Consider the following 26,678-nt stretch of genomic DNA (forward strand, 5'->3'; position numbering starts at 1 on the left):
CTGTTAATAATCTGTTGACCATTGTTTCGTATTAATCGAGTAAGAACGTTGATTTCTCCTCTCCTGGCAGCATGACGGAATTCCAATTCAACCTCTGTACTCATTCTAAACGAGAGTAATATGATGAGAAATAGAATGAAATAGAAGAACGTTTTCAGACATGTCAGTAAGAACGACTATTCACCTTGTCACACACACAACACAATAGGAGAGACATAACAGTTATCACAATAGTAATGTATAAACACAACACGTACGTACATAGAACTACGATACTCATAAGAGAAAAGACAAAACAGTCAGCGACGTGAGAAGAGATGGGCGGGGAGATGTTTTAATGCCGCACACAGGTATGAACACTAGATAATATCTACACTCTGTTTTATGAACAGTTGATGGCATAAAGTTGTAATTCAATAACAAAAACGTCTTCTATCCTCACCTCACGTTCAGACGTGTGTGTCGATCTTTCGGCCACTGCCTTGTAGCCTCGGTTGCAGACGCTTTCGGTTTCCCGTACGTAATACTGCACGTGACAGGTCTAGATATGGGGTCAACCCCGCATACCTGTCACGTGCATTAATACATACGGGAAGCATCTGGAACCGAGCCTGCTCTGCATGGCAAATTATTTTTTTGGGCCCAGTTTGAAAAATCCCTGTTATCCCGACACGTGCAACTAACGCGCACTAACCCACCGTCATTCTCCATAGCGTGCGTGCGGTTCTATTCGTTTGCACTCTAGACACAAGTTTCTGCAAGCATTCTCTTCTTCTTTGGTAATCACCTGTTATTGGCGCCGTTTCGCTCTGATTTTGCGTTTTTTCTGTATTTCATAGGGAAATGAAAGCGACGAAGTTGGCAAGCCGCGTCTGACTGCGTAGCTAGAAGCCGCCATTTGTGGCAAATAGAGGGATTACAACTGGCACTTTCATTTACTTTTGAATGTGAGCGTGAGAGGAAGAACTCATCAAAGCATTGTCTTTCAATAATATAATTCTAGAATATTTTTACAAATAACAATTCTGTGCTAAACAAACATTGTGAATAAATTCTATCTTGCAAATTCATACTGTTACATTAATTAATTAATTAATATCGTGAAACTAACTAGAACTAGATACTTTAAGTATTTTAATAATTTATTTTCATTACAAAATAACATGATTACAAAACAGAACATGATACAAAACATAACATGATACAAATACAACATTATCTTATATTGTGTTAATTAATACTTTTGTTATGTTATATTATGTTGTTTGTATTGTTATGTTATCTTATGTACTGTTGTATTATGTTGTATTATGTTATGTAGTGTTGTGTTGTATTGTGTTATGTTGTGTTATGTTATGTTGTTATGTGATGTTGTATTTAATATGGCTCTTCTCGGGGCTGCAATAATGTGCCTACGAGGTTGTCGCATGAAGCCAAGATTGCAACAACAAGGAGACATCGAGCTTGCGGTTGCAAGTAGCTGCTGCCCAGCTTGTCAATGACTGACATCATAACTGTGTAATCTCTGACACGAAGTTTCGTGTGGTGGCCAAGACTAGACCAAGATCTAGAGGAGGTAGTGAAGACTTGCACAGCATGTCAGAGTATACGGAATAAGCCGGCTCAGGTGATGTCACATCCATGGATCTACCCAGATGCACCCTGGACTCGCCTTCATGTGGATTTTGCAGAGTTCAAGGGAAAGCAATATCTTGTTGTAATTGATGCATTTACCAAGTGGCCGGAAGTCCACGAGCTTGGAATACATGCCACTACGACTCAGACAGTGGAAGCATTGAGGAGGTCATTCAGCTGCCATGGAATCCCTCAAAGGCTAGTTTCAGATAACGGGCCTCAATTCGTGGCAAGAGAGTTTCAGGACTTCGTGAGAGCGAACGGGATTAGACATCAAAGGACACCTCCGTATCACCCTGCTTCGAATGGGCAGGCAGAACGGTTTGTGCAGGAGCTCAAGAAGTCTCTGAAGATGAGGCCACCAGATCGGTCAATTAGTCATCAGATTTCGTTACTGTTGTTGAAATATCGAACAACCCCAAACACTACTACTGGGAAGACACCATCAGAACTACTGATGAAACGTGAGCTGAGAACACGGTTGACATTAGTACGACCAGGGAGTGGACGACAAATTCGAGACAGGCAAAGTGAGAGATACGAAGAAGCAACAAAATACATTAGAAATCTCAACCCTGGAGACACAGTGGCAGTCCTCAACACACGTCGAGATGGCCGAGGGAAATGGCTGACAGGAATCATCCTACAGCGCTTGGGACCAACAAACTACATGGTGGACGTGAACAATCACCTCCGATATGTTCATATCGAACATATCAGAAGACGAGATGAAAGGAGTGTACCTACTGTCATAGAGACATCAGATGAGGTGGATACTGAAACAACTACAGATATTACTTCTAATCCACGACCAACACTTGAACAGACAGGACAAACAGAACCTACTAGTCCAGCGAGAGAAGCACGACAAGCAGAAGAACCTGTTACAATAGCCACACCATCTCTTGCTGAGGGAGCTACAGCCGAAGTAAGAGGAACATCAAGTGGAACTGATCGACGTTATCCAGTTCGAGTTAATCGTCAGTTACCCCTCCGATATAGACAAAGCTAAGGAGAGAGGAGTGTGGTAGACTGATACATAGATTGGTAAGCATGCGTACTTTGGGGGTCATATACTTAGGTAATTAGATAAGTGACTGTTAGCACTTGTTGGATTGCTGTTGCGTTAGAGCCTGAGCATAGCATAGACTGATAGGGTGTGATAGCTTGTGCCGATCTGGAACGTAGCTTACGACTGTTATAATATATATATATATATATATATATATATATATATATATATATATATATATATATATATATATATATACTACAGTGCTGTCTTGGGATTTGCTGACTATCAATTGGTTTGCTTGTTTTGACAACAAAATGTAGTTACTCTCATTTGGCATGTTGGTCATATTCTTAGCGTTTGCATTGGGACTTGGTTTATGTTCATTTTTGTTGTGAAATGTTTCACTAGCTATTGGAACTCAAATCATCATACTGGAAATCTTTCACAAAAAGCACCTGACTTTTGTATTGTTAGTATGAATCTCTCTAATACATTGCACTAACGCGGTATTAAAATCCTGTGTAACACCTCATATGACATGATACACTGTCAGAACAGCGCTTTATCTATCTCATTCGTTAGAAAAGGAGTGGTACAAACGTCATGGTTAAAATAGTCTATTCAGAAACACTTCGTTGTTATGTAGCAGACCAATCAAAAACCAGTTTCTAGACTAACTGTCAAGCATGTCTTCTGGAAGGTCTTAATTAATTGTAGACTCTTGCAACTGACTTTTCAGTGCAGAAGTTTCATTGATGATGAAGATGATGACGACAATCTCGTAGATACTGCAATTGTGGGAAAGAGATCAGTCTTTCATCATATATAACCTTTTGAACAGAGCAGGAATCATGTTTGCATTGATTCTCGGAAGAGCAAGAAGATACAGACGACACGTGGACCAGATAACGTGCGCTACAACTGCAAAGAACATGTGGTTTTTAAGCCTCGAACTTCCATACCAATTTCTATACAGTTTCTTTAATTTCATCAGTGGTGAACCACACCATTAGGAAAGGGGTTGCAACCCCGTGCACTCCATCTGGATCCTGGCATGGACTGTCTGTTTGTATGTTTGCTTTCTGTTTCTTTATGTCTGTCTGTCTGTCTATAATACTTAATATATTATAATTGATTTATAATAAATATTTTCTAATTCCTAGTAAGTGATGGTTTGAATATTTGTTCAATTTAAGAAATTAACTAAACTGTGAGCTATTGACTAGACTATGTAGTTATGTCTGTTTGTTTGTTTATTTCATGTTTTATATTTAGATGTGGTTTATGTGTGACTGTCATGATGTTGAGTGCATGTTTGTTCTGAATTTGTTGTATCTAATAATTATTGCTGTGTGATGGACAATAAGAAGTTTTCACGTTGTTACTAAAGTTGATGAGCAAAATTGAAGAGAATTTGATTAACCTGTTTTTGCTAAAGTTTGTACTCGTATTTACAACATGTTGTGTGTGGCAGAGAGGAAAGACAGCACTTCAACTAGCTGAAGAGGAGCAACATCATGATGTCAATGAAGTTTTGAAATCTTGGAATGATAAATCAGTATGTACTGTAGTGATGTTTGTGTTTGTTTGTTTACTTGTTTGTTTGTGTCTGATGTTGTTGGCTGCTAATGATTTGTTGATTTGTTGTTGTTGTTGTTATTATTGTGTGTGTGTGTTGCTTAATTATATTAATTACATTTGTTGTCTCTTTAGGTCAAGACCTCATCGTCATTGCCTGTCAACTGTAAGTAAAAATAAAAACAATTATTACGACAGTTTGCTGAGTAGTCGTGTTTATAACTTACTAACACTAAACATATCACAGGCTTGTAGGCTGCTTTATGAATGGGAGAGTTCAACTTAGCCTCGCAAGCTAAGCCAATGTATTTGTGTAGCCCATTAACATTGACGTTATAAACTGCAGTCCTTATCAACATATCAACTTCTCTACTGGTAGTTACATGTATGGAACAAGACACAAAATATACTTGAAGCTGTAACAGTGTTTGTGCAGCTCAGTCAGCATTAAATGGTATTACACATCTACTTATAAGAAAGTTTCCATGCAGCACAAAAACATGCCCATCTACACCCACGGTCATCTACACTTTATTTATCATGTCACTCAGTGTGTGCTTCAGTCTTGTCACATGCTGCTGACCCATTGGAGTTCCCATGAAGACTTTCACCTGATGGCTATCCAACAGTCTTCATCGACCTGCACCAACTATCCTACATCCCCTCCACTATCAACAACTTCTAGTAAAAAATCATTTCATTTGACTGTCAAACAAGAGCAGCAAATTCAACTTAAGTCACGTGCTACAGTCTCCTCTCTTGACCCACTGTCACATTGTGTACCAGATTGTAAATTGTACAAACAAATATTTCTTCTGTGCTCTCTTTGTGACCTGACGTGTTGTTTATCTGCTCGCACGTGATAGGAGGTACTTGAGCTGGAACTGCTTGCACTGAGGGAACTCCAGTGAGGAGCAAAAGCTTGAGAGAATGTGATACAAGGCTATATAGAATATTACATATACTAGTATATGGAAGCTCATGTAGACATGTCAGTGCGATCTTACAGGAAACTATATGGAGTAAAACAGTAGGCTGGCTGGATTACAGTCTTCATGCAGTCACTGCTGCAGGTGTACTACTACACCGCCTCACTTTTTAGATTTTTCAATTTGTCTTTGCAGCTGTGCATGTGTAAGTTACTGAATTCTACAAAAAACTGCATGTGCACAATGAGCCGCATGTTGGCTTGGGATGAAATGTGTCTTGACTTGATCATCTTTAAATGTGGCATTGAGTGGAACCCACCCAATCTCCTAGCCTACAAGCCTGCATCAGATAGTATAATATGTAAAGCCATTTTTTGATTTATAAAACGTACACTAAGAGGGGAGGGTAAAGGTATTGTATTCTATGGAATGATGATAGAAGAATTGAGTTTTTACACTCACACTATAGCAGATGGTATTGCAAGGTGTACACACATCCATGCTGACAGAAGAATTCTGGTACTTTGTTCTTTGTACTAACACGTTTGGAACCTTTGAAACATTTTGATTTGACCTTGTAATCTTATCAGTCTTCACCAGCTGTGCTCAGGTCTCCAAGCTGTCATTGTTTCTATTGATACTAAGTAAACGATTTTATTTATGAGAATGAACCATTTCAAGGATTTTAACAATACAACCTTGTTGTTTCTGTGACAGTAGAGACAAGTTGTGAGAGAGACAAACTTGGTGGGATACGCAGCTCTTTCGGCACCAGGAGACTCCAACTTGCTTTTGAGTACTTCTGGTTACTTGTACGTAATACTGATTTGGTTATCTCAGTCAATTAGTGAACAGCTAAAACAAAAATTTCAATGTCTTGTTTTGCCACAGTCCAGACTTTGTCAATGCCATCAATGGTCTGGCTATAGCAGAATTTCACTTTCACTGTAGTTCATCAAGGTATTTCTGGCTGGTGTGGAGAATTCTGGGTACTACAGCAAACAGCCAGCCAGTTTATACTTTTCTGTAAAGTTTGAGGCAAAATGTTGTTTCATCAGTTCACGACATGACCAAATGAGATCTTATGTAATGTATTTAATTAAATAATAACTGAAAATAATAGCAGTTTAAGTGCGGGGATGAGCATTGTTGTAATTTCCGTGGTCAAGGAACTTGCACACAATTGCCTATCTCATACATGTAGTTAACTCAGGAGTTGAGTACTTACCATGTACAACACAATGAGTACGTTGTCATTGACTGGGGTGGACAAAGTCATTGATTCTGGCAATCCTATTGCAACATCCAGGTTAGATCAGGACTTGCATTTTGGACCTCAGAAATTGCACCATCATTAGTGTTCCTGCGAGTATCTCGCTATTAAAGTTTCAGGTGGATTGTTAGTGCTGTGTAAAGTAGATTTTTAGTAAAGTTGTGTGTGTGTGTGTGTGTGTGTGTGTGTGTGTGTGTGTGTGTGTGTGTGTGTGTGTGTGTGTGTGTGATTTAGCTTACTCAGTGTGAAAAGAGAGATCTGTTCCTAAAGATTGGGCAAATGCTGTGTTTGTCCCTATACCAAAGAGAAGTAATCTCATAAGCTGTGACAATTGGAGAGACATTACTTTGCTGGACATGTTTGGAAAAGTTGTAGCCTTGATCATTTGAACAAGATTGCAAAATCTTGCTGAAGAGGTACTACCAGAGTCACAATGTAGTTTTAGAGGCTTCAGGAACTGCACAGATATGATTTTCACAATGCGTCAACATGTTGAAAAGTCCTGGGACCATAACGCAAAAGCCTTCTTCATATTTGTAGATCTAAAAAGGCTTATGACTCCGTTCCACACTCTGCCATGCGGTTAACATTGAAGAAGTTTGGAGTTCCAGACCACACCATTGACATCAGATCATTTCATGATGGAATGACGGCTCAAATCAAACTAAATGGAATCTTGCTAGAGCCAATCAGTGTTGGTAACGGACTACGTCAAGGCTGCTGCGTGGCTCCTGTGCTATTTAGTCTATAAATGTGTCTTGTAATTGAACCCTGGACAAGAGTACAGGATCCTACTGTTGGTGTAATTGCAATGAGTATAGCGTTATAAAGTAACTGTTAGAGCAACATCCACTGCTAGAACGACAACACTACGCATGCCCAACACCCGCTATTACATCATGCACTACACTACCCCCTCCCTAATGTAGTCTACTACATAGTCACTTAAGTAATTTGGTGGTCTTGTAGTGCGTCTAGGTCTTATGTCCACGGAGTCTTCATGCGATCTGTCCTGGGCTTGACGTACGTTGCAAGGCGTGTGATGTTCGAATTCGTCGAGTGGTGGCGAGGGACTAGTTTCCGTTGGTGGAGTTTGTGTCGGTTCTGATGCCGCTTCCACATCTGCTGGTTGTTCCGTCTCCTTTGAGTAGGAAGAGCCTTGCTCTAAGGTCGTTTCGGTGTGCAACGGAGTGGGACGGCTTGTAACTTTGTTTGTGCTGGTGGATCTTCCTGGTTGTTTTGGGAGCGTCAGCGGGGCTTTTAACTGTGTCTGAGATTCCTTTTGACACTCGTTGATAGCATGGTTTTAGCTGGTTATAGTGTACTACTTTTCAACGACCTCCTTTCATTGGTTGAATCATGTAGCCAGTCTCCCCACGTCGAGTTATAATTTCGAAAGGACCGGTCCAAGGGCAAGTGAGTTTTCGATTACGTCCCTTCGGAGGTGTAAAAAGATATACTTGGCTTCCAGGGTTGTACCTATGACTGGGTCGTCAGTTGTAGTTACGCCTCTGCGCCTCCTGTGCTGCAACAAGTTGAGCTTCCACTATTTTTCGAGCAAGTGTCCGGCGGTTCTGCAAAGTGGTCATAAGACTGAGGATCTTCGGGCGGAGTTTGAGAAGTGTCAAAACAAGAGTCTGCAGGCAACTGAAGGGAGCGCCCGTACACTAGCTCAAACGGAGAGTAGTAACCAGTTGATGTCTGTTGCTGATCCTTACGCACCCAACAATGGAGACAACCACAGATCCCAATCATTTGGACTATTGCTGCAATATTTAGTAAGCATGCTGATGAGTGTGCGATTCAGACGTTTGACTAAACCGTCACATTGAGGATGACTCTGAGTAGTACGCACCTTAGCAATTCCCAAGCGGTCGCATAGCTTTTTGATTAGTGCACTCTCAAAGTTTGGGCCTTGATCGGAAAGCAGTATAGCAGGTACGCCGTGACGACTCACAACCTCTTCTACAAGCGCTCGGGCAACAGTTTCGGCCTTCTGATCTTTCAGAGGAACAGCTTCCGGCCAGCGAGTAAAAGTCAGAAACCAGCAAGACGTATTTGTTGCCACGTTGTGTCACCGGCAGTTCCAGAATATCCATGGCTACTATTTCAAATGGTCTGCCCACTGGGATAGACTGAAGGTTTGTTCGTTCGGAGCGATTGGGCTTACGGTAGCATTGGCATTTGTCACAAGTTTTTATATATTCAACGTCTTTCGAGTAATTGTGCCAATAAACCCTTCCTCTCACCCGATCTGCTGTTTTGTCTATACCCAAGTGACCACCAAAGGAATCGTCATGAAGTTGTTGTAACACGTCTTGGACGACAGAAGTTGAAGTATTTTAGTTGTAGTTGGCTCCTGTCACGGTCCCGGCTACAAAGTCTACAAAGTACGCCATCCTGTATCACTAGTTGGCTCCATATTTGTCGATATCGTCGCAAGGCGCCAGAACGCCATGGTCCACTTGGAGGTGGGCAGACGTTACTGGTCACTAACTTGTCAATTACCCGTCGCAGTACCGGATCTTGGCGCTGGAGGTTGGCTAGCTCCTCGTTCGTATAACTAGGAGCAATGCTGATGTTTTGACATACAACATTATCAGGGTGACAAAGACTTGCAGGCTGCTTTGTATCCTGACAAGAATGGGGCCGCTGTGACAAGGCATCAGCATCCGTGTGCTCCACCCCGCTTTTGTAGTGGACTTTGAAGTCATATTGGCTCAGTTCATTCACCCAACTGGCGAGACGGCCTTTTGGTTCTTTGAGAGATTGCAGAAACGTCAATGGCTGATGGTCCGTGATAACTAGAAATGAACGTCCATAGAGGTACGGCCGGAAATGGGCAATGTCCCAAACAATTACCAGGGCTTCTTTTTCAATGGCTGGATAGTTGGTTTCTGCAGAGTTTAGTCGACGGCTAGCATAAGCAAGAGGACGTTCAGCTCCGTTTTGGACTTGAGATAAAATGGCACCAACTACGAAATCACTAGTGTTCGTTTTTTCACCTCTTTCTTTTCGTGTTGGTTTGTTGAGTGGACTAGCAACATGAGCGAAATTGTCAATAAAACGCTGGTAATAACTGGCAATGCCGAGAAACGCCTTGACCTCTTTAATGGTCTTGGGTGTTGGCCAGTTGAGAACTTTTGCCAAATTTGACGGATCAGTCGAAATACCACGCTTTGAAACCTGATGTCCATGATAGTTAACTTCTGTTTTCGCAAATGACATTTAATGGGAGAGAGCTTCAAGCCAGCTTGTCTGAGGCGGTCTACAACCAGTTGGAGTCGAACGAGATGCTGCTCAAAGGTGCTAGAGAATATGATAATATCATCTAAGTAACTCAGACACGCGTCCCAGGTTAGTCCTCGTAGCACTAGTTCCATGAGGCGTTGGAATGTAGATGGCGCATTACATAGACCGAAAGGCATAACTTGAAACTCGTAGTGACCGGAATGTGTAGTGAACGCAGTTTTAGACTGAGACTCGGCGTCTAATTCGACTTGCCAATAACCACTGGCGAGCTCTAACGTGCAGCTTGACGGTGCCGGCCACATTCAAAATGTGGACAGGTATTTTACTCAAACGACCATTAACTATGGCCAGAGCTGCAAGTAACCCTAACTTTTCTCCAAGTTTGTGGTCAGGCTGGAACAAGCAGTCGCTAATGTCGCATATTATCTCTCTTGGTTCTCCAATCAAGGTCCCTAGTACAATCACTTCTCGCTGGTCCGGTGTAAGGGTAATATCGTCTAGTAAGGCGACACGGCAACCCTGCATGTGTTCGAAATGTAGTTCTAGGCTGTCCTTGAATCGGTATCAAACGGCCTTGCCAATGTAAACAGTGCTCACTAAACAGTATATATATATATATATATATATATATATATATATATATATATATATATATATATACATCTATTGCATTCTGTGTCAAGAAGTCAACTCCTAGTATCGCACTTACAGACACGTTAGCAACAAAAAGAACCGGTGTTCTGTTTCTAAGCATCCAAGCTTCACGGGGTAACAGACCTCTCCCATTACAGGCAAATGCTCACCATTAGCCATTTCCAGAGTTAAAACGATGAAGTCAATGACAGGGTGGCGGCGAAGGACTCAGGTAAAATAGAAACACCTGCTCCTGCATCCACTAAGCAGCGTACTTGCTGTCCGGCAATTTTAGCCTCTACACACACCACGTGACTATCAGTTGACGTGTTTGTTCCTACTGCTGCACTTGTCTATCACAATCAACATGGACACCTGAATACTATGGTTGTGGTGTATTCTATTTGCTACGTTTACTATCTGCTACAGCCTCAAAAGAAGGGCACTGCGATTGGTAGTGACCAATCTTCTCACATCTCCAGCACTCTACAGTCTTACGAAGTCCGCTGGCTAGCCTTTGCCCTCATTGCCTCGCTGCCCTCGTCCTCTGGTTGTGTGGTAGTCACCAGGCTTGTCCCTGGAGACTTCCTGCAAGGCGGCGGTCATTTCCTTCATCGTCGTGACTATAGCTGTTTGTGAAAGCTGACTCCTGGAATTGCTGAGGACGACTTCGCTGTCCGTTCCTCCGTACGACGTTTGGCTTCCGACCTATTAATTGCTTCTAATTTGAGGGCATCTTTGACTGCATCGTCCAATGACTTTGGTTTGCATGACAAACGCGCAGGAGGAAGTCACCCTCAATCAGGCCATCGATGAATTGATCACGCGACAGCAGATCTCTTTGCACAGGCACCATTTTTGGAAAAGTGCGGGAAGCCAATGTGCGAAGTGCCATGGCGAACTCGAGAAGTTGCTCGTCATCCCTGTTGGTTCCTGCCCTGAACTCCGTGTGGTAAAACAAAACTCCGTCTGGACCAGGGGCTCAAAATGAGAGGTTAGAGCCGATTTCAACGAATCATATGAAGATTTCTTTGTGGCGGTAAGTGACCTGTAGAGTTCACGCGGGTAGCCCTTTAGCCATAGAGCAAGATATTGTCGCCGTTGTGTATCGTCCCACTCGTTCACCTCCGCGTGCAGCTCAAAGTCATCTAGCCAATCACACCATTGCAGATCAGGGTCGCCTGTGAAACAATCCGGCAGCAATGCCGAGCGTCGTTTGGCCGAAACTGTGCTACTGTTTGCTTGACATGGAGATGGCTCCACTTCGATGTGCTTGTTGCTCATCCCACGTCTGTCACCATTGTAATGAGTATAGCGTTATAGAGTAACTGTTAGAGCAACGTCCACTGCTAGAACAACAACACTACGCATGCCCAACACCCGCTATTACATCATGCACTACATAATGATCAAGTACAAGTATAACGAAGAACTAGTTCAGAGATTCACGAGCAATTCTGTTGAAATGTTTCTAACTGAATGTCAATATGCAGATGCTGCTGCCCCGCTGTCAACAACTAGATCAGGCGGTATGAGAGCGGTGACTGAATATATGAAGACAAGATTTTGGTTTATCACTGAGTATTCCGAAAACAAAGGTGATGGCTGCAGGTAGGGAGGGAGGTATGTTCCAAAAGATTACTTTCCCTTACAAACTGAACACGGTAACATTGAATATGAGCAAGATTTCACATATGTTGGATCCACAATTGAAGCTTCAAGGAGATTAGACTTGGATGTAGATTGGGCAGAATTATGAAGCATCCAAAGCATTTGGAGCTTTCTGTAAAGCTGTGTTAGGATAAAATCTGACTACATTAACAAAATACAAAGTATGTGATACTTGTGCATGTGCTTCCTATACTATTATATGGCTCTGAAACATGGACACCTTTGAAGAAGTATCTTCAGAAATTGAGCTCTTTTATCATAGATGTCTTCAGTCGTGTCTTGGAATCTCCATCGCAACACGGTGGGAAAATCATATCTCAAATGAGACAATAAGACAAAGATGGGGAGATCCTGACACTATAAAGAATTTATAAGACGACGTATGCAATGGTTAGGATTTTGGCTTGAATGCCCGACCATTGAATTCCCAAGATGTGCTTCTTTGTGTGGCTATCAGAAAAATGTTTACAAGGTGGCGCTAGGAAATGCTAGAAAGACATAATTAGGAAAGACCTAAATGATCTGAGGATTCCAGAAAGCCCTTGGTATGACTTAGCAAATACATGTAGATTAAGATCTGCTTGGAGAGAGCATTACCTTGCCTGCTTGGAGTTTAGTCAATTGTCATATGTCAATTTTGATTTACAAACTGTTGTGTGCTGTGACTGCCTCAGATGTTCAGGCTCAATAGTAATTTGAAGAGATACATTGCTTAAAGAGAAAAAACATGTACATCAGCAAACTGGCACCACTGAATGCCAGACTTGTAAGAGATGTTTTAGAATCAAAGGAGGCTATTCAGTACACAAATGCATCGATATGTATGGGAAGACCTTTTTGTTACTTTTTGTTACTTTGTTTTTGTTCCTACTGAAGATAACATGTCTGTTTAGAGGGAAATGATACAGGAGTGTGTGTGTGTGTGTGTGTGTGTGTGTGTGTGTGTGTGTGTGTGTGTGTGTGTGTGTGTGTGTGTGTGTGTGTGTGTGTGTGTTAGCATGGCGGCACCCAGAGTTCCCTTGAGCTCTGCAGTTGCTTAGCCTTCACGTGCCTTCTAGTCAAGATGGTCCTTGAATATACGTACTTAGAGCCTGGGACAACGACTGATGCTGTCACTCAAAGTACTTCAAGGACTTCCACTAGTTGTGGTATGACGACCCCACAAGTGGGTAGAAAGGACGTCCTTGACTGCAAATACGTTCAAAGAAAAGCTGATAGAAAGGTATTACAGTGTACCTCATAGAATGTTTGCTCCTTAGTCAATGTCTTGGAACCATTCGAAACAGGGGCTGTTCGTCAGGAAAATTAGAACAACAAAATCAAAAATGACCAAAGAATTGACATCGTTGTCAGTGAACTGCAACAGCTTGAAATTGAGATTGCTGGTGTACGTGTTGGAAATGGTCATACAGCAAGCATCGCTGTTAATAATGGACTTTGACAAGGCTGTGCCATCTCTCTTGTTCTGTTCAATCTTTACTTTGCTCTAGTATTTGAGAAGTGGTGTAACGAAATGTCCCACATTTGTTCTTTAAAAGAGTTCAGCTACAGATACAACATTTATTAATGGTAACTTGTTTAATCATCTTCGTACAAAACATCAGTATGCGACCTTATCTGATGTTCAATTTGCTGATGATGATGCTCTTCTATTATCTTTCCGTCAGATGGGAGAAACTGCCATAGCAACTTTTCACTCAGTTGCATCATCATTTGGCTTCACTGTGAACGTTGCTAAGACTAAGTGGTGTGGGTATTTCTGATGTGGATAACAGCCTCTTTTAATGGAGGGACAGGAGATTGAACACGTTACACGTTCATCTATCTCGGTTGCCTGATGACTCCAGACAAAAGGGTTTAAGTGCTGAAATTGACTGTCACCTGGCCACTACTTCACATGCTTTTGGCTCTCTTTGTTGTATTTTCAACAATACCAACTTGTCTATTCAATTCAAACGAATGGTGTAAACGGCTTGTGTAAGATGGGGCGATAAGTCTGATGTCTGACGTCCTTTATCGCCACCGCCTTCAGTGGTTAGGACATGTTGGTCGAATGCCTGCAATTAGATTACCAAAGAAACTATTATTTGGGTGGCTGTCACATTCTAGACCAGCTCAGATGGACTTGAAGTTGTTAAAACTAGAGAATTGGTATCACCTGGCACAGCAACGTCCAGAATGGCAAGCTTCATGTCAGGCTGAAGTTACACGTACCTCTATTGAACGATCTTTTTATGTGCTGTGTGTTGCCACTCCTTTCGTAGTCATTCAGGTATGAAACGGCACAAGTGGATTGTGGAACGCCAACTGCCTCTGGGCGAACAACTAGGCACAGTGCAATGTGCCAAGTGTCATTGGTGGCTGAGAAGTAGGGGTGGCCTAGCAGTACATAAATGTTTAAATGTGTCTTCTTCTTTCTCTTTGACTACTGTATTTGCCCGTAATAATGCCCATACCGAAATAACGCCCATGCCCGTATATGCGCCCACGTGCGACAGGTCAGAACTTTCAGCCCGGAAAAACGTCCCATGCCCAACTATACGCCCATGCCCAACTATACGCCCATGCCCAACTATACACCCATGCCCAAGTATAAGCCCAGGATATGCATGCACAGACAAAACAAAATGGGTCCGCAGAACATTCGTCTCCGTCTGCGTGCGTTTGATAAGGTTGTGTCAGTGTTGAGTGAAAGTGCTTACTGCTAGACTCATGTCTTCGTTGCAATTACCAACACTGATGCTCTTGACAGGCTTCAGGCTGACCACGTGTGTATAGTGTTTAGTTTCTGCGTGTAGGATAATTGCAAGCATTTGTGGTATTTCTGTCTTCAAGTATTTAGATGATCACTGGCCAAACGACAGCATTTTGCGACCATGTATACGCCTAGGACTAAAATAACACTCATGCCGTAGTATACGCCCAGATAAATAGTGTTTCTTTTCTGTATGCCCAGGGCGTTATTACGGGCGAATACGAGTATGTCATCATCATCATCGACTCTATCATTGATCCGGTCATCATCACTTGCCTTCACTGATTGTACCTCAAGTCGGATACCGGAGCCTGATGGGACATGCTGTTGCTGCCATATGTGGACGGTGCTTCAAATCCAAGCCAGGATTCCAATGGCATAACTGTCATCATGGCAAACGCTGTTCAGAAAAAGACAGCAGTCAACTTCCCCTGTCTTGCACATGTGAAAGACGTTTCCGGTGGCTCAACAACATACAGAGACATAAGTGCAGACAGAACTACATCCTCTTTCAACTATCTCCATATATGGGGATGGGCATGGCCAGACACTGGCAGCTGTAGTCAAGTCAGGTGTGTGTGTATGTATGTATGTGTGTGTATGTCCAGATAACTGTAAATCATTAAGAGTAAACAGTTAAAGCAGAGTTTGTTACAGTAAGTATGTGTTCTACTATCTTAAGAATCTGCTCACAAAACAACATAACATGACATATTATAACTCAACACAGCATAACATAACAATACAATATAATGCAACATAATACAACATAACACAACATAACACAATATAACATAAACAACATTACAATATAACACCTCATAACACAACATCACATACTACAATAACATTGACATTGGATTACAGATAGCATGTTTGCTGGATGAGAGAGCGTATTGGTGATCTGATGCTCTCTCTTGTGGTGTGTAAATGATCTTTCTCTTCTTTACTGATTTTTCTAGAGTATGGTCTGATCTAGGTGAAAGGTACACATTGTAAAGGACTGTTAATCTTTGCCTCTACCTTGATTGTGTAACGCTAAATAGACATCAACTTTTGCCAGGTGTTGTCCATTTGGGAAATTCAAATTGATGATGATGACGTAATTGCTAGTGTGTTAGTTAAATTTCTGAGTTTCTGCGCAGAATGTAGTCAGTGTAAATGCTTTATAATCTAATACATGTATTCTAGATTAAGGCCATGACCTGTTGTAGTCTACATACAGACACAACTACATAGTTTGAACGGCTTGTGCAACTTTTCTATGTAATAATGTTCAAACAGACTAGTATTGTAGCATATTTTGAAATATATATGTATGTATATGTATATATATATATATATATATATATATATATATATATATATATATATATATATATATATATATATATCAATATTTTATATTCGGATATCAATCCTCGATACGCATGCCTTTGTGCACGTGCAGGTGTTCCCCGGTCCTGTGCCAGACAACATTGTGGCACGAGAGTATCCTGGTAAATTATAACTTCGTGGGAATCCAACACAGACTCGAAAAACGATCAACGACAGCTCTTTGTTCTAGCAGAATGGCTACTTCGCAACTCTGTATAGATCCCAAGATGCTGATAATGAGAAGGTGAGACAATGCAATCACATTCAAGTTTGTAGGAGTGTGCTTGGCAGTACGTTGCGTATCAAACTTGTGGCTGTAGACTAGTTTTCAAACACATCATTACCGTTCTACTAGAATACAAATATCGACGTTTGAATGTAACAAAGGAGCTCAAACTGTGACCCCAAAAAATTGAACTCAACTGTTAATATTACTATTATTGTGGTAAAATTTTAATTTGCTTGATTATTAAATGTAGAATACCATATACTTGTATGCCATATTATTTTATTAGGCAGTTTCAAAAGATGTCTGCTCTCTTAATTAATTAAATAATAGCAATTGACATAGTAAAACAGTACGTCAAGAGTTTGTTGAATAAGCATTTTGTGAACTGCAAGAGTACGTACTAACGCTCTACTAGGTACACATATTTCAAACAGGAATTGATATTTACACACACACCACACACAGAGCATGGCTTCAGGTGTCATCTGACATGCATGAACGTTATGTGTTTTCGTTTTCAAGGTCTCCTTCAAGCTTGCTTCGCCATGAATGCTTGACATACCTGCACTCTGCAGTGACTAGTGACGCCTGCCAGTTGAGAGCATTTGATACCTCCCATACTACAAAGTGTACAGACCCTCGTTTAATTCTTGTCACGCCACCCCAAAGAATGTGCCAAGAGCTTTATCTCAGCTGTTAAAGATATCAAACAAAACCCTCAGAGCTGTATTTCCCTATGGTATGTTTGATGGAGAAGGCCTTAGAGAGTTTTTGACAATGCATGAAGCTAAGACAACTGAGTATGAAGTCCAATGTGAGACAGAGTGGTTTACTTCAATAGAACAGATTGTCAACAGACCAATTAAAGGCTTAAATGGACACCAGTTACACTTGAAAGAAATCAGTACCTCTGACATATGTGCATTAAAGACAACGCTGTGGTATCAAGAAACTTCTGATGTTATTATGGGCCACCTCTCTGTACAGCAGTTGTCCACACTAGTTTGTGACAGATGGGTTACAGAGGACGTGATGCAGCACACCTTTTCATTGCTTAATAGAAAATGTCCAAACAACGACCAGGTATGCTGTGCAATATGGACCCCACTTCAGAGGGCAACTCAGGGAATACAGTTGCTTGAAGATGCAGTTAGCTCAAAGCACATCAGACTAATCTGCTTTGCCATTAACGTCCGCTTTGATGAGACAAGTGGAACAACCTGGATGGCGAATCGTCTGCTGTCAGGAAATCATTGGGCACTTGCAATTATCGATTTGCAAACAAAGATTTTATGGTATGGAGACTCTTTAGGATATCCCATACCAAGCAACATTGACATTGAATTTAAACCAGTACTGAATACACTGTCAAATGCCACAAAATCAAAAATGTGTTTTGTCAAAGAAGGCCTTCCATGTGACAAACTTCGATAGCCAAGGTAGCCATGTCTGTTCCTGTTTATGTAAGCACTATCCCCTCCAAACTTGTGCCTCCATTTGTGGCCTTGTTACTGTAACTGTTTCAAGTCTCCTGGCATCCTGCAGCAACTCTACATGGCATGACATGACAGGATCGGATAAAATGTTACATGTCACTAGTTCTTGCAAAGTTGTGATGAAGCCAACTGATCACTCACCTCGAATTAGACTTTCAGTGGCTTCATGGATTTTGAATGACAACATTCAAATGTCTCAACTCATTGATTTCAACCATCTTGAAAAAGCATCAACTAGAAAAATACCATTGTTGAATATTACTCGAAGACACCCACTTGTAGAAAACATTGAGAGTGCAACAAAACCGGTACAGAACTTAATTAAATTTCCCAGTTCTTGCTGCAAATAACAATATTGTATCACTTTATTTTGTAACTTGACATTAAGATGATGACCAATCACAAGGAAGCACAAGAAACAGCTGATATCTGGAAATCAACTCCCAAGAAACATAAAGCTGTTACGAAGAAACATCCCATTCTCACTGCAAAGACTGTCAGCAGTAGAGAGACACGGATCAAAGACATTTCTACAGGCTTGGACAAAGTAAAGACCTCTCAAGCAAACAATAGCGTAGAAAGCTGTTCAGGTCTCTCTATTCCAGCTATTGAAAGCACAGTACATAATGACCAATTCTTACAGTTGAAAGAATACCTGCCACAAACAAGTGCATACATCATTGAAAAGTTTCAACACCTAGAACTAGAAACCTTCCTTGCAGCACCACCATGTGCTTTGCAAGTTCATTTTTGGCTTCAAGTTGATACAGCAGCAAGTGCACAGACATGGATACAACAGCTAGAAGAGAAAACTAAAACAACATATCGAATTACAAAAGGCACTGCATATGGCACAACAGGGAAAAGAATCATTTTCAAAACTGTTCGGCTCTGCCAACATAAAAGAAAAACACCAACAAAGAAAATGCCAATCAAGAAGTTTGACCATGTCAGAGAAGGATGTGAAAGAAGCACAAGAGACAAGAAGACAGGCTGCCCATCTACACTCTCTGTCACAATTATGTCACCAGACAAACACATGAAACATCCACTATATCCATGTTTGGTGAAACTGTTGTTCAATCACAATCATCCAATAGATTCTGGCCATGCTCTCAGCTTTAGACCAATATCTGAAACAGCCAGAAAGGCATATGTTCACTTGTTTGAAGATGGCAATTCTGCATCTAGTGCGAGACATGAATATGTCACGTCTCTTCAGCTAGAATATGATGGAAGCCAAGCTATGCAGAGAGTATTAGCAGATCATTCAATCAATCCCATCACTCAGGATGTCCAGAGATTGTTCCAAAGTTGGAGGCTTATGACAGTAGGAGCTGAAAACGGTACGCCAATGTTTGTAAGGCTAAATACTGAGATCAATCGATACAACAAATTCACTGAAGCCGATGGTGGCAAAGTGCACATGCAACAGTATACAGCTCACACTGACAGTAAGCTAGACATACCTTCCCACAGCCAAGACCATCCTTACTGCAAACCTAAAGAAGTTAAACAGCAAACAGAAAGTCCATTTGTCCTTGCTATTGTCACACCTCTTATGGCAAGAGTCCACAAACTTGTTCAGCAAGCCGGAGAGATGGTGTTTTGCGATGCCACTGCCAGCTTGGACAGGTTAAATACGCCAGTTTTTATAATCAGCGCCGCAACTGCTGCGGGGGGGCACTACCGTTAGCAGTACTGATGACATCAAGGGAAGATGTCTCAACGATGACAGAAGCATTTCGCATCCTGAAAACAATTTTACCACCTGATGCATTTTTCAGGCGAGGACCACAGCTTGGACCTATGGGCATCATGACAGACGATTCAGCTAGTGAAAGGCAAAGTCTTAGAGCAACATGGCCTCAAGCTACATTGTGTCTATGTTCATTTCATTTTCTACAAAGTACTTGGCAGTCGTTATGGAATTCCACATCTGAGGTGGACAGGAATGACCGACTCCTATTTATGAGTATGGTCAAAGACCTATTGTTTGCCAAGACCTCAGAGCAGCTTTATGCTGCCAAGAATCGAATTGACTGCAATGAGAAAGTTCAACAGCACAAGTTATTTAGAAAACGCTTGCAGCAGTATTGGGAGAGACACAATGAATGGAGTGTATGTCTCAGAAAAGACTTCATGACACGTGGAAACAATACCAACAACTATTCGGAGCAAGTCATTCGGAGCAAGTCATTCGTATCACCAAAGACATTATATTTGATAGGTTGAAGGCTTATAATGCCATTCAAATGTTTAATTTTGTGACTAAAACAATGGATATGTACTACAAGCGTCGACTACTTGCTTTGGCTGGCAACCGACTAGATCATTTTGTAGCACTTCGGTTTACAATTTCAGGAATGAATGCAGACAAAGCACCCCTTCCACACACAATCCATGCCACTGAATCAGAAGATGTCTACACAGTTGAAAGCAGAACACAAAAGAACCAGACTTGGATTGTAGACCTACGAGCAGGAACATGCACTTGTCCAAGAGGAAGAGAAGGGCAGCCATGTGCACACCAGCTATCAGCATCACTGAAATATCGACGACACTGTCTCAACAAAATCCCAACAGCATCGGCAGTTGGACGACGTCTATATGCCCAAGTAGCAGTTGGAAAAGACACCCTACCCCTGCAGTTCTACAGCCACCTTCACCAAAAGGAAGAAGACAACTACATGGAAACCTTAGGTGTTGAACCAGAATGGAAACAGGAAAATGAATGCCTCCTGTCAGGCCGGCAGAGTATCACATCAGATGAGAGTGCACTCAAAGTTTCCCTTACAGCTCAGGGACATGACTTTGATACACCAGAAAATCCTGAATGCTTGTCAATTGAAAAGACTTTGTCAGTACAAAACATGACTAGTGAATATGATGATGTCACAGCTGGTCTTGCAAACACAATGGAAGACATTCACCAAAAACTGGAAAGTGGAGATGATGAATTCCTAAAATCGGTAAAAGAATTTTGCAAGCAGTACAAGAAAATAGTGGAATGAACGCTAAGAAACTGATATCTTACTGCAAGCCTTCTTTAATATCTGCCTTTCATAACTTTGGAAAGGGGCGTGGTCACAAACTCGAATGCACTAAACGTGTAATCAGATTGCAGCCAACATCTGTCAGCAGGAGAATCATAAAGCGTTGTGGAGCAAAACCCATAAAAGCTGGATGCCCTTCTTTCCACCAGATAGCATCAGCCAACGTAACACATGGGGTCAGAAACATATGTTGCAACATTATGCCAAGGCGAAATATTCGCTCAAAAAGACTGCACCGTCTCCAAACCAGCATTGACCAAAGCAAACAAAATGCTTGATAAGAATGCTATCACTAGACATGTCATTACTTGTATAATTAATACGTGTAGCCTAGTTACTATGTTGACAATTGTTCAGTTAATTTGCTTTTAGTTACTATGTCTTAGTTAATTTGCGGACACAGCAAGAGCATTAATAACTTAATTAGACAAAAGGTACAGCAATCTGAATTCATGTAGTGTGCCCAGCTCTATGTCACAGCTTTATAGATAATGTTTGAAATACAGGATTTAACACCTGTTTTTAGGTGTATGTCAATAATAGAGGAGTTGTTTGCTGTGTGTGTTCACGATTGTGCGCCTTGGACGCATAAATATAGACATGAGCACATTCAGACAAGAGGCCAAAGCCAAGGAATGGAACTCAAAAGCTACAATTGTTTTATCGGACAACCCATTAATCCGCCATAGTTTAGGCAAAACCAATTGTGTCCGATAAAACAAAGTGGACTGTATTTGAACTAATACAGAAATGTATGCAAAGTCCTCATTTCATTGTTCACTTGTGTAATCAACAATGTTTCTTTCCAACACTTGTACAAAGTCTCAACACTTCAATTCTTTCCTGCAAACCCAAAACAAATGTACATTGAAAATGCATTCTACAAGAAAGCAAATCACAACTGCGACTGCATGTGTTGAGAAGAAACACATAAAGCAACACAAACATTGACAAAAGACACATTAGTCAGCAGAACCAAATGCAAGCTATACCACAAATAATACAGTCATAACAGCAGTTCTGTCACTGAATAGATCTTAAATGTACTTTCTGCTATTTACAGAATGTTATTCTAAATTCCTGTCTTCCTCCTTATCTCCCTCTTGCATTATGTTGTATTATGTTGTGTTGTATTATGTTATGTTACATTTTGTTGTTTTGTGTTTAATATGTTGTATTATGTTATGATACGTTATGCTATGTCATGCTATATTAATTAACATAACATAACATAACACAACATAACATAACATAACACAACATAACATAACATAACATAACACAACATCACAAAATACAATAACATAACACAACACTACATAACATAATTCAACACAACATGACACAATATAACATGACATAACATACACGTAACGTATTATTAAACATAACATAATACAACATAGTACAACACAATACAACATAATACAATATAACATGACATGACATAACATAACATAATAGAAAATAACACTACATAACATAATACACAATATAGCATAACATACCATAATATGACATTACATAACATCGCATATTAAATAATAATAATAATAATAATAATAATAATAATAATAATAACAGTGTATCTGGATAAATTTGCACTGCGTACATTATGAACAAAACTAGGGCACAGTTGTGCAGTTCATAGTGTAAATACAGCAAAAGTTTTAGAAACATCTAAGCTCATTCGACAGAGGCCAATATGACCTTCGTGAATCTCTTGTAACACTGTGCCTCGAAGCTTGGGTGGAATAATTACACGATTCCTCCACAGTAGACACCCGTCTTCAATTGTAAGCTCATCCGTTCGTCGTGCATACGGCAGTAACTGTGTACTTACATTAGGCTTCCATCCACGCAAAGTGTACTCGTAAACTTGTCGTAGTATGGAGTCTCGCTGTAGTTCCTTAGCAATATCTTGCGCTGTAACAGGTAACTGTTCACAATGATCAATAGCATAGATTTGCTCATTGGGATCCACTGCGTTGACTGGAATGGGTAGTCTCGAAAGTAGATCAGCTTCTTTGTTGCTCACTCCTGATGTGTATTCTAGGTTGTATTGATAAACACTTAGAATTAGTGACCAACGCTGTAGTCGAGCCGCTGCTAGAGTAGGTACTCCCTCTTTCGGACCCAATATCTTCAACAGGGGTCGATGGTCAGTTACAAGTGTGAATGACCTTCCCACCAAATATTTATGGAATTGTCGCACTCCAAAGATGAGTGCTAACGCTTCTCGTTCCAATTGAGCATATCCTCTTTCTGCGTGGTCAAGGTTCGTGAAGCAAAAGCGATTGGTTGATCACTACCGTCTGACATTACATGTGTGAGACAGGCTCCCACTCCATACAGTAAAGCGTCGCAAGCAAGACGTACCGGTTTCTTCAAGTCATAATGCGTCAAGAAATCCGATTCCAACAAATTCTGTTTGGATTGCTGGAAAGCCTTTGCTTGTTTTGCACCTCATTCCCACGATGTGTTCTTCTGCAGCAGACTATACAGTGGTTGTAGCATGGTTGAGAGGTTAGGCAAGAACCTTCCATAATAATTCAATAGGCCTAAGAATGCCCTTAGCTCGGTTGTGTTACTTGGCTCTGGAGCTTGTCGTATTGCTGCCAGCTTTTTCTCAGCCGGTCTAAGTCCATGCTCATCCACAACATAACCAAGTACTCAATTCTAGTTTTCTTGAACTCACACTTTTCTCTTTTCAGACGAAGTCCCGCTTGACTCAGTCTTTTCAAGACTTGATGAAGACGTTCGTCGTGTTGTTCTTCGGATTGGCCCACAATCAGAATGTCGTCTAAATAACAGGACACTCCTGGCATTCCCGTAAGAACGTTGTCCATTGCTCGCTGCCAAATTCCGGGTGCAGTCGAGATGCCAAAGGACATACGTGTGTACGCAAACAGGCCCTTGGCAGTGTTGATAGTCAAATACCTTTGGCTGCTTGTATCCACTCGCATCTGCAGGTAAGCTTGTTTCATATCCAGACGTGTAAAGAACCGTCCTCCTGCTAACGATGCAAACAAGTCCTGTGCATTCGGCATTGGATAATTGTCCATCTCCAGGTAGGGGTTAATTGTTACCTTGTAATCGCCACAAATTCTGATAGAATTATCAGCCTTTCTCACAATGACGATAGGTGCTGCCCACTCACTGTTTTCCACTGGCTGTATAATGCCCTCTTCCTGAAGTCGATTAAGCTCCTCCTCTACCTTCTGTTGCAAGGCATAAGGCACTGGGCGTGGCCTATGGAACTGTGGCTTGGCATCTGCAGACAAAGTTATCTTGGCTTGATAGCCTTGCAAAGTACCTACTCCCTCTGCAAACAACTGAGGATACTTCTCAGGTACATCAAAAACTCCACTATCAACTTTGAACAGAGAAGCCCAATCAAGCTTGAGGTTTGACAGCCAATCTCGTCCCAAGACTTCTGGCTTATCACTCACATCTACTACAATCAACCGCTTCATGGATTGTTGCATTCCATACTTGATTGGTACAACAGCTTCTCCTTTCACCTTCAATCGTTCACCACTATATGACTGAAGTTGGGCAGTGCTCTTCTTCAGCTGTACGTGGGATAGAACTTCACTATATATCTGGGTTGGTACGACACTCACTGAAGCTCCAGTGTCCACTTCCATCTCCACATTCCTGCCTGCCACCTCTATTGTCACCTTGACCCCACCTCTACCAGACAAAGAAGAAACGAGGCTTACATCTTCTGCATCTACTTGATATGTAGACTGAGTCTTCGGTTTCCTTTTTGTATGCCAATTGCCCTCCGTGCTATCTTTCATGTTATCTCGTTGCTTCTTCAGACATGCTTTAGCGATATGGCTCTTCGTCTTGCAGAACAGACACGTGTAGTTTGTGAATCTACACTTGGTTGGGTCATGACCATGATCATTGCAACGATAACATGCCTTATCCAAAGCACGCAACGATCCCGATTGGCTGCGGCTGCTTGTGGTCGCTCTCTTGACAGCAAATGCCGTCTCCAATGTCCTGGAATGTCCACTAGCTGCGTGTCGTGTCGACTCCCACGGAGGTGTCGTGTCTCTGCTCTGGCTGTCTCTGCAGATTGTGCAATCCGCAGAGCCTTTTCCAGCGTTAGCTCTGCCTCAGCTAAAATCTTCTGCTGCATATTCTCGTGTAGCAACCCACAGACTAATTGATCGCGTAATGCAGTATTGAGCTGCTCACCGAAATCACAATGTTTGGCGAGGCGTCGCAGCTCCGAAACGTAAACAGCAATATTCTCGCCTTCCCGCTGCATTCGCTTATAAAAGCGAAAACGCTCTGCGACGACGATAATTCTCGGTTCATAGTGGTCCTGCAATAGCTTGAAGAGCGCATTTAACGATTTGTCTTGAGGAGCCGCCGGTCGTACCAAATTCTTTAGTAATGTGTACGTCGTTGTGCCCATCGACGTCAGAAGAACAGCTATCTTCTTGTCGTCGTCTGTGATTCCATTTGCCGTGCAATAGAGCAAGAATCGTTCTTTGTAGTCTTCGACATTATCTACGCCCGCTTGGAACTCGCAGAGTTTCCCGTGTCGAGCCGCCATCCTCGTCGCCATTGTAGTATATATATATATATATATATATATATATATTATAACAGTCGTAAGCTACGTTCCAGATCGGCACAAGCTATCACACCCTATCAGTCTATGCTATGCTCAGGCTCTAACGCAACAGCAATCCAACAAGTGCTAACAGTCACTTATCTAATTACCTAAGTATATGACCCCCAACGTACGCATGCTCACCAATCTATGTATCAGTCTACCACAAGCACTCATCAATGTAAAATGTTAATTAAAATCAACTTCACTTTACCAGATGGGATGAGCAAGAGTGACTTCCTTTCCTCCATCCATTTTCCCTTTCACTCTTCTTTTAGGAGGACACGATACGTACTCGTCTGTCTCACGAATACGTTTGAACATATCGCGGGCCTCTGCAGCTGTCGGTCGTGTGGCAGGATCATCCTTCAGCATGTGTTTGCATAACGAACGAACTTCTCTCTGGCGGATGTGTTGGACTTGATCCATCCGACGAAGACAATTTGGAGGATCGGCAGTGAACAGTTCGCAGATGGTCACACCCATGCTGTACACGTTGGTCTTATCATTTTTATGCACAGCACGACCGTCAAATCTCTCCGGTGCTGTGTAGTGTGGGCTAAGCATTCCGACCGAAAGTGAAGCATGGTAAAAAACGAGCACCTCCTAGATCACCCAGTTTGGCTCTCATTGTTGAAGTGACAAGAACGTTTTTTGGACAGATGTCGCCATGAAGAATAGCCTTAGGTTGCTATGACAACAGTAATAGAATTTATAAAATTCACAACATTTTCTTTCTCTTATCACTGATCTTATTCTCTGTGTTTCACTCTGTAACTTCCAGCCAATGAATCGTGTCTAACTGTATCTGTCTGTTTCTCTGTCTGACTGCTTCTCTATCTGCCTAACCTTGAAGATAAGACAACGTGAGAGTCTAATATACAATAAAACCTATAAGAAGATCGAGTCTTTCTTTCACACGTCTAGCATTGTCACACTAACTGCTTTGTGTTTATCTAGTAATCAGTTAATCTAATCTAATGTCTTTCTTATTGTTTTGACTACAACTTTTCTTACCATGGAGTGAAGGTAATCGAGTCCACACAAAGAATCGTGTGCCATATCAACCATTTCTCGTAAAGTGAGAGGCAAAATTTCTCCTTTGCACGCATAGATGACACACGACATGGAACCGCTCATCAA

The 26,678-nt window shown here is 41.5% G+C and overlaps 5 protein-coding genes across 5 annotated transcripts in view; 3 read left to right on the top strand and 2 right to left on the bottom strand.

Annotated features, from left to right (window-relative positions):
- The window catches only part of LOC134181514 (uncharacterized), a 21,225-nt gene extending 20,729 nt beyond the window's left edge, over positions 1-496 (bottom strand). The window contains exons 1-2 of the mRNA XM_062648790.1: positions 443-496; positions 1-105 (exon numbers count right to left, since the gene is read on the bottom strand). The exon at positions 1-105 is cut by the window's left edge and continues 10 nt beyond it. Coding sequence (XP_062504774.1) covers positions 1-104 — 104 coding nt within the window. The 5' untranslated portion in view covers position 105; positions 443-496. The remainder of the gene's footprint in view (positions 106-442) is intronic.
- A 1,030-nt stretch (positions 497-1,526) lies between these two features.
- Positions 1,527-4,692, top strand: LOC134181431 (uncharacterized protein K02A2.6-like). Its single transcript, XM_062648708.1, has 3 exons — positions 1,527-2,682; positions 4,125-4,208; positions 4,364-4,692. The coding sequence occupies exon 1, from the start codon at positions 1,631-1,633 to the stop codon at positions 2,645-2,647; it is 1,017 nt and encodes a 338-aa protein (XP_062504692.1). The 5' UTR covers positions 1,527-1,630; the 3' UTR covers positions 2,648-2,682; positions 4,125-4,208; positions 4,364-4,692.
- A 13,539-nt stretch (positions 4,693-18,231) lies between these two features.
- On the top strand, positions 18,232-19,539 carry LOC134181180 (uncharacterized). Its single transcript, XM_062648400.1, has one exon. The coding sequence runs from the start codon at positions 18,232-18,234 to the stop codon at positions 19,537-19,539; it is 1,308 nt and encodes a 435-aa protein (XP_062504384.1).
- A 418-nt stretch (positions 19,540-19,957) lies between these two features.
- LOC134181181 (uncharacterized) lies at positions 19,958-20,857 on the top strand. Its single transcript, XM_062648401.1, has one exon. The coding sequence runs from the start codon at positions 19,958-19,960 to the stop codon at positions 20,855-20,857; it is 900 nt and encodes a 299-aa protein (XP_062504385.1).
- An 831-nt stretch (positions 20,858-21,688) lies between these two features.
- LOC134181466 (uncharacterized protein K02A2.6-like) lies at positions 21,689-25,487 on the bottom strand. The gene is made up of 5 exons (XM_062648738.1): positions 24,807-25,487; positions 23,491-24,753; positions 22,610-23,042; positions 22,204-22,214; positions 21,689-21,742 (listed from the first exon to the last, which is right to left on the bottom strand). The coding sequence occupies exons 1-5, from the start codon at positions 25,485-25,487 to the stop codon at positions 21,689-21,691; spliced, it is 2,442 nt and encodes an 813-aa protein (XP_062504722.1).
- Positions 25,488-26,678: the final 1,191 nt, after the last annotated feature.

The sequence above is a fragment of the Corticium candelabrum genome, chromosome 6 (genome assembly GCF_963422355.1).
Source record: "Corticium candelabrum chromosome 6, ooCorCand1.1, whole genome shotgun sequence".
NCBI classification, from domain to species: Eukaryota; Metazoa; Porifera; class Homoscleromorpha; order Homosclerophorida; family Plakinidae; genus Corticium; species Corticium candelabrum.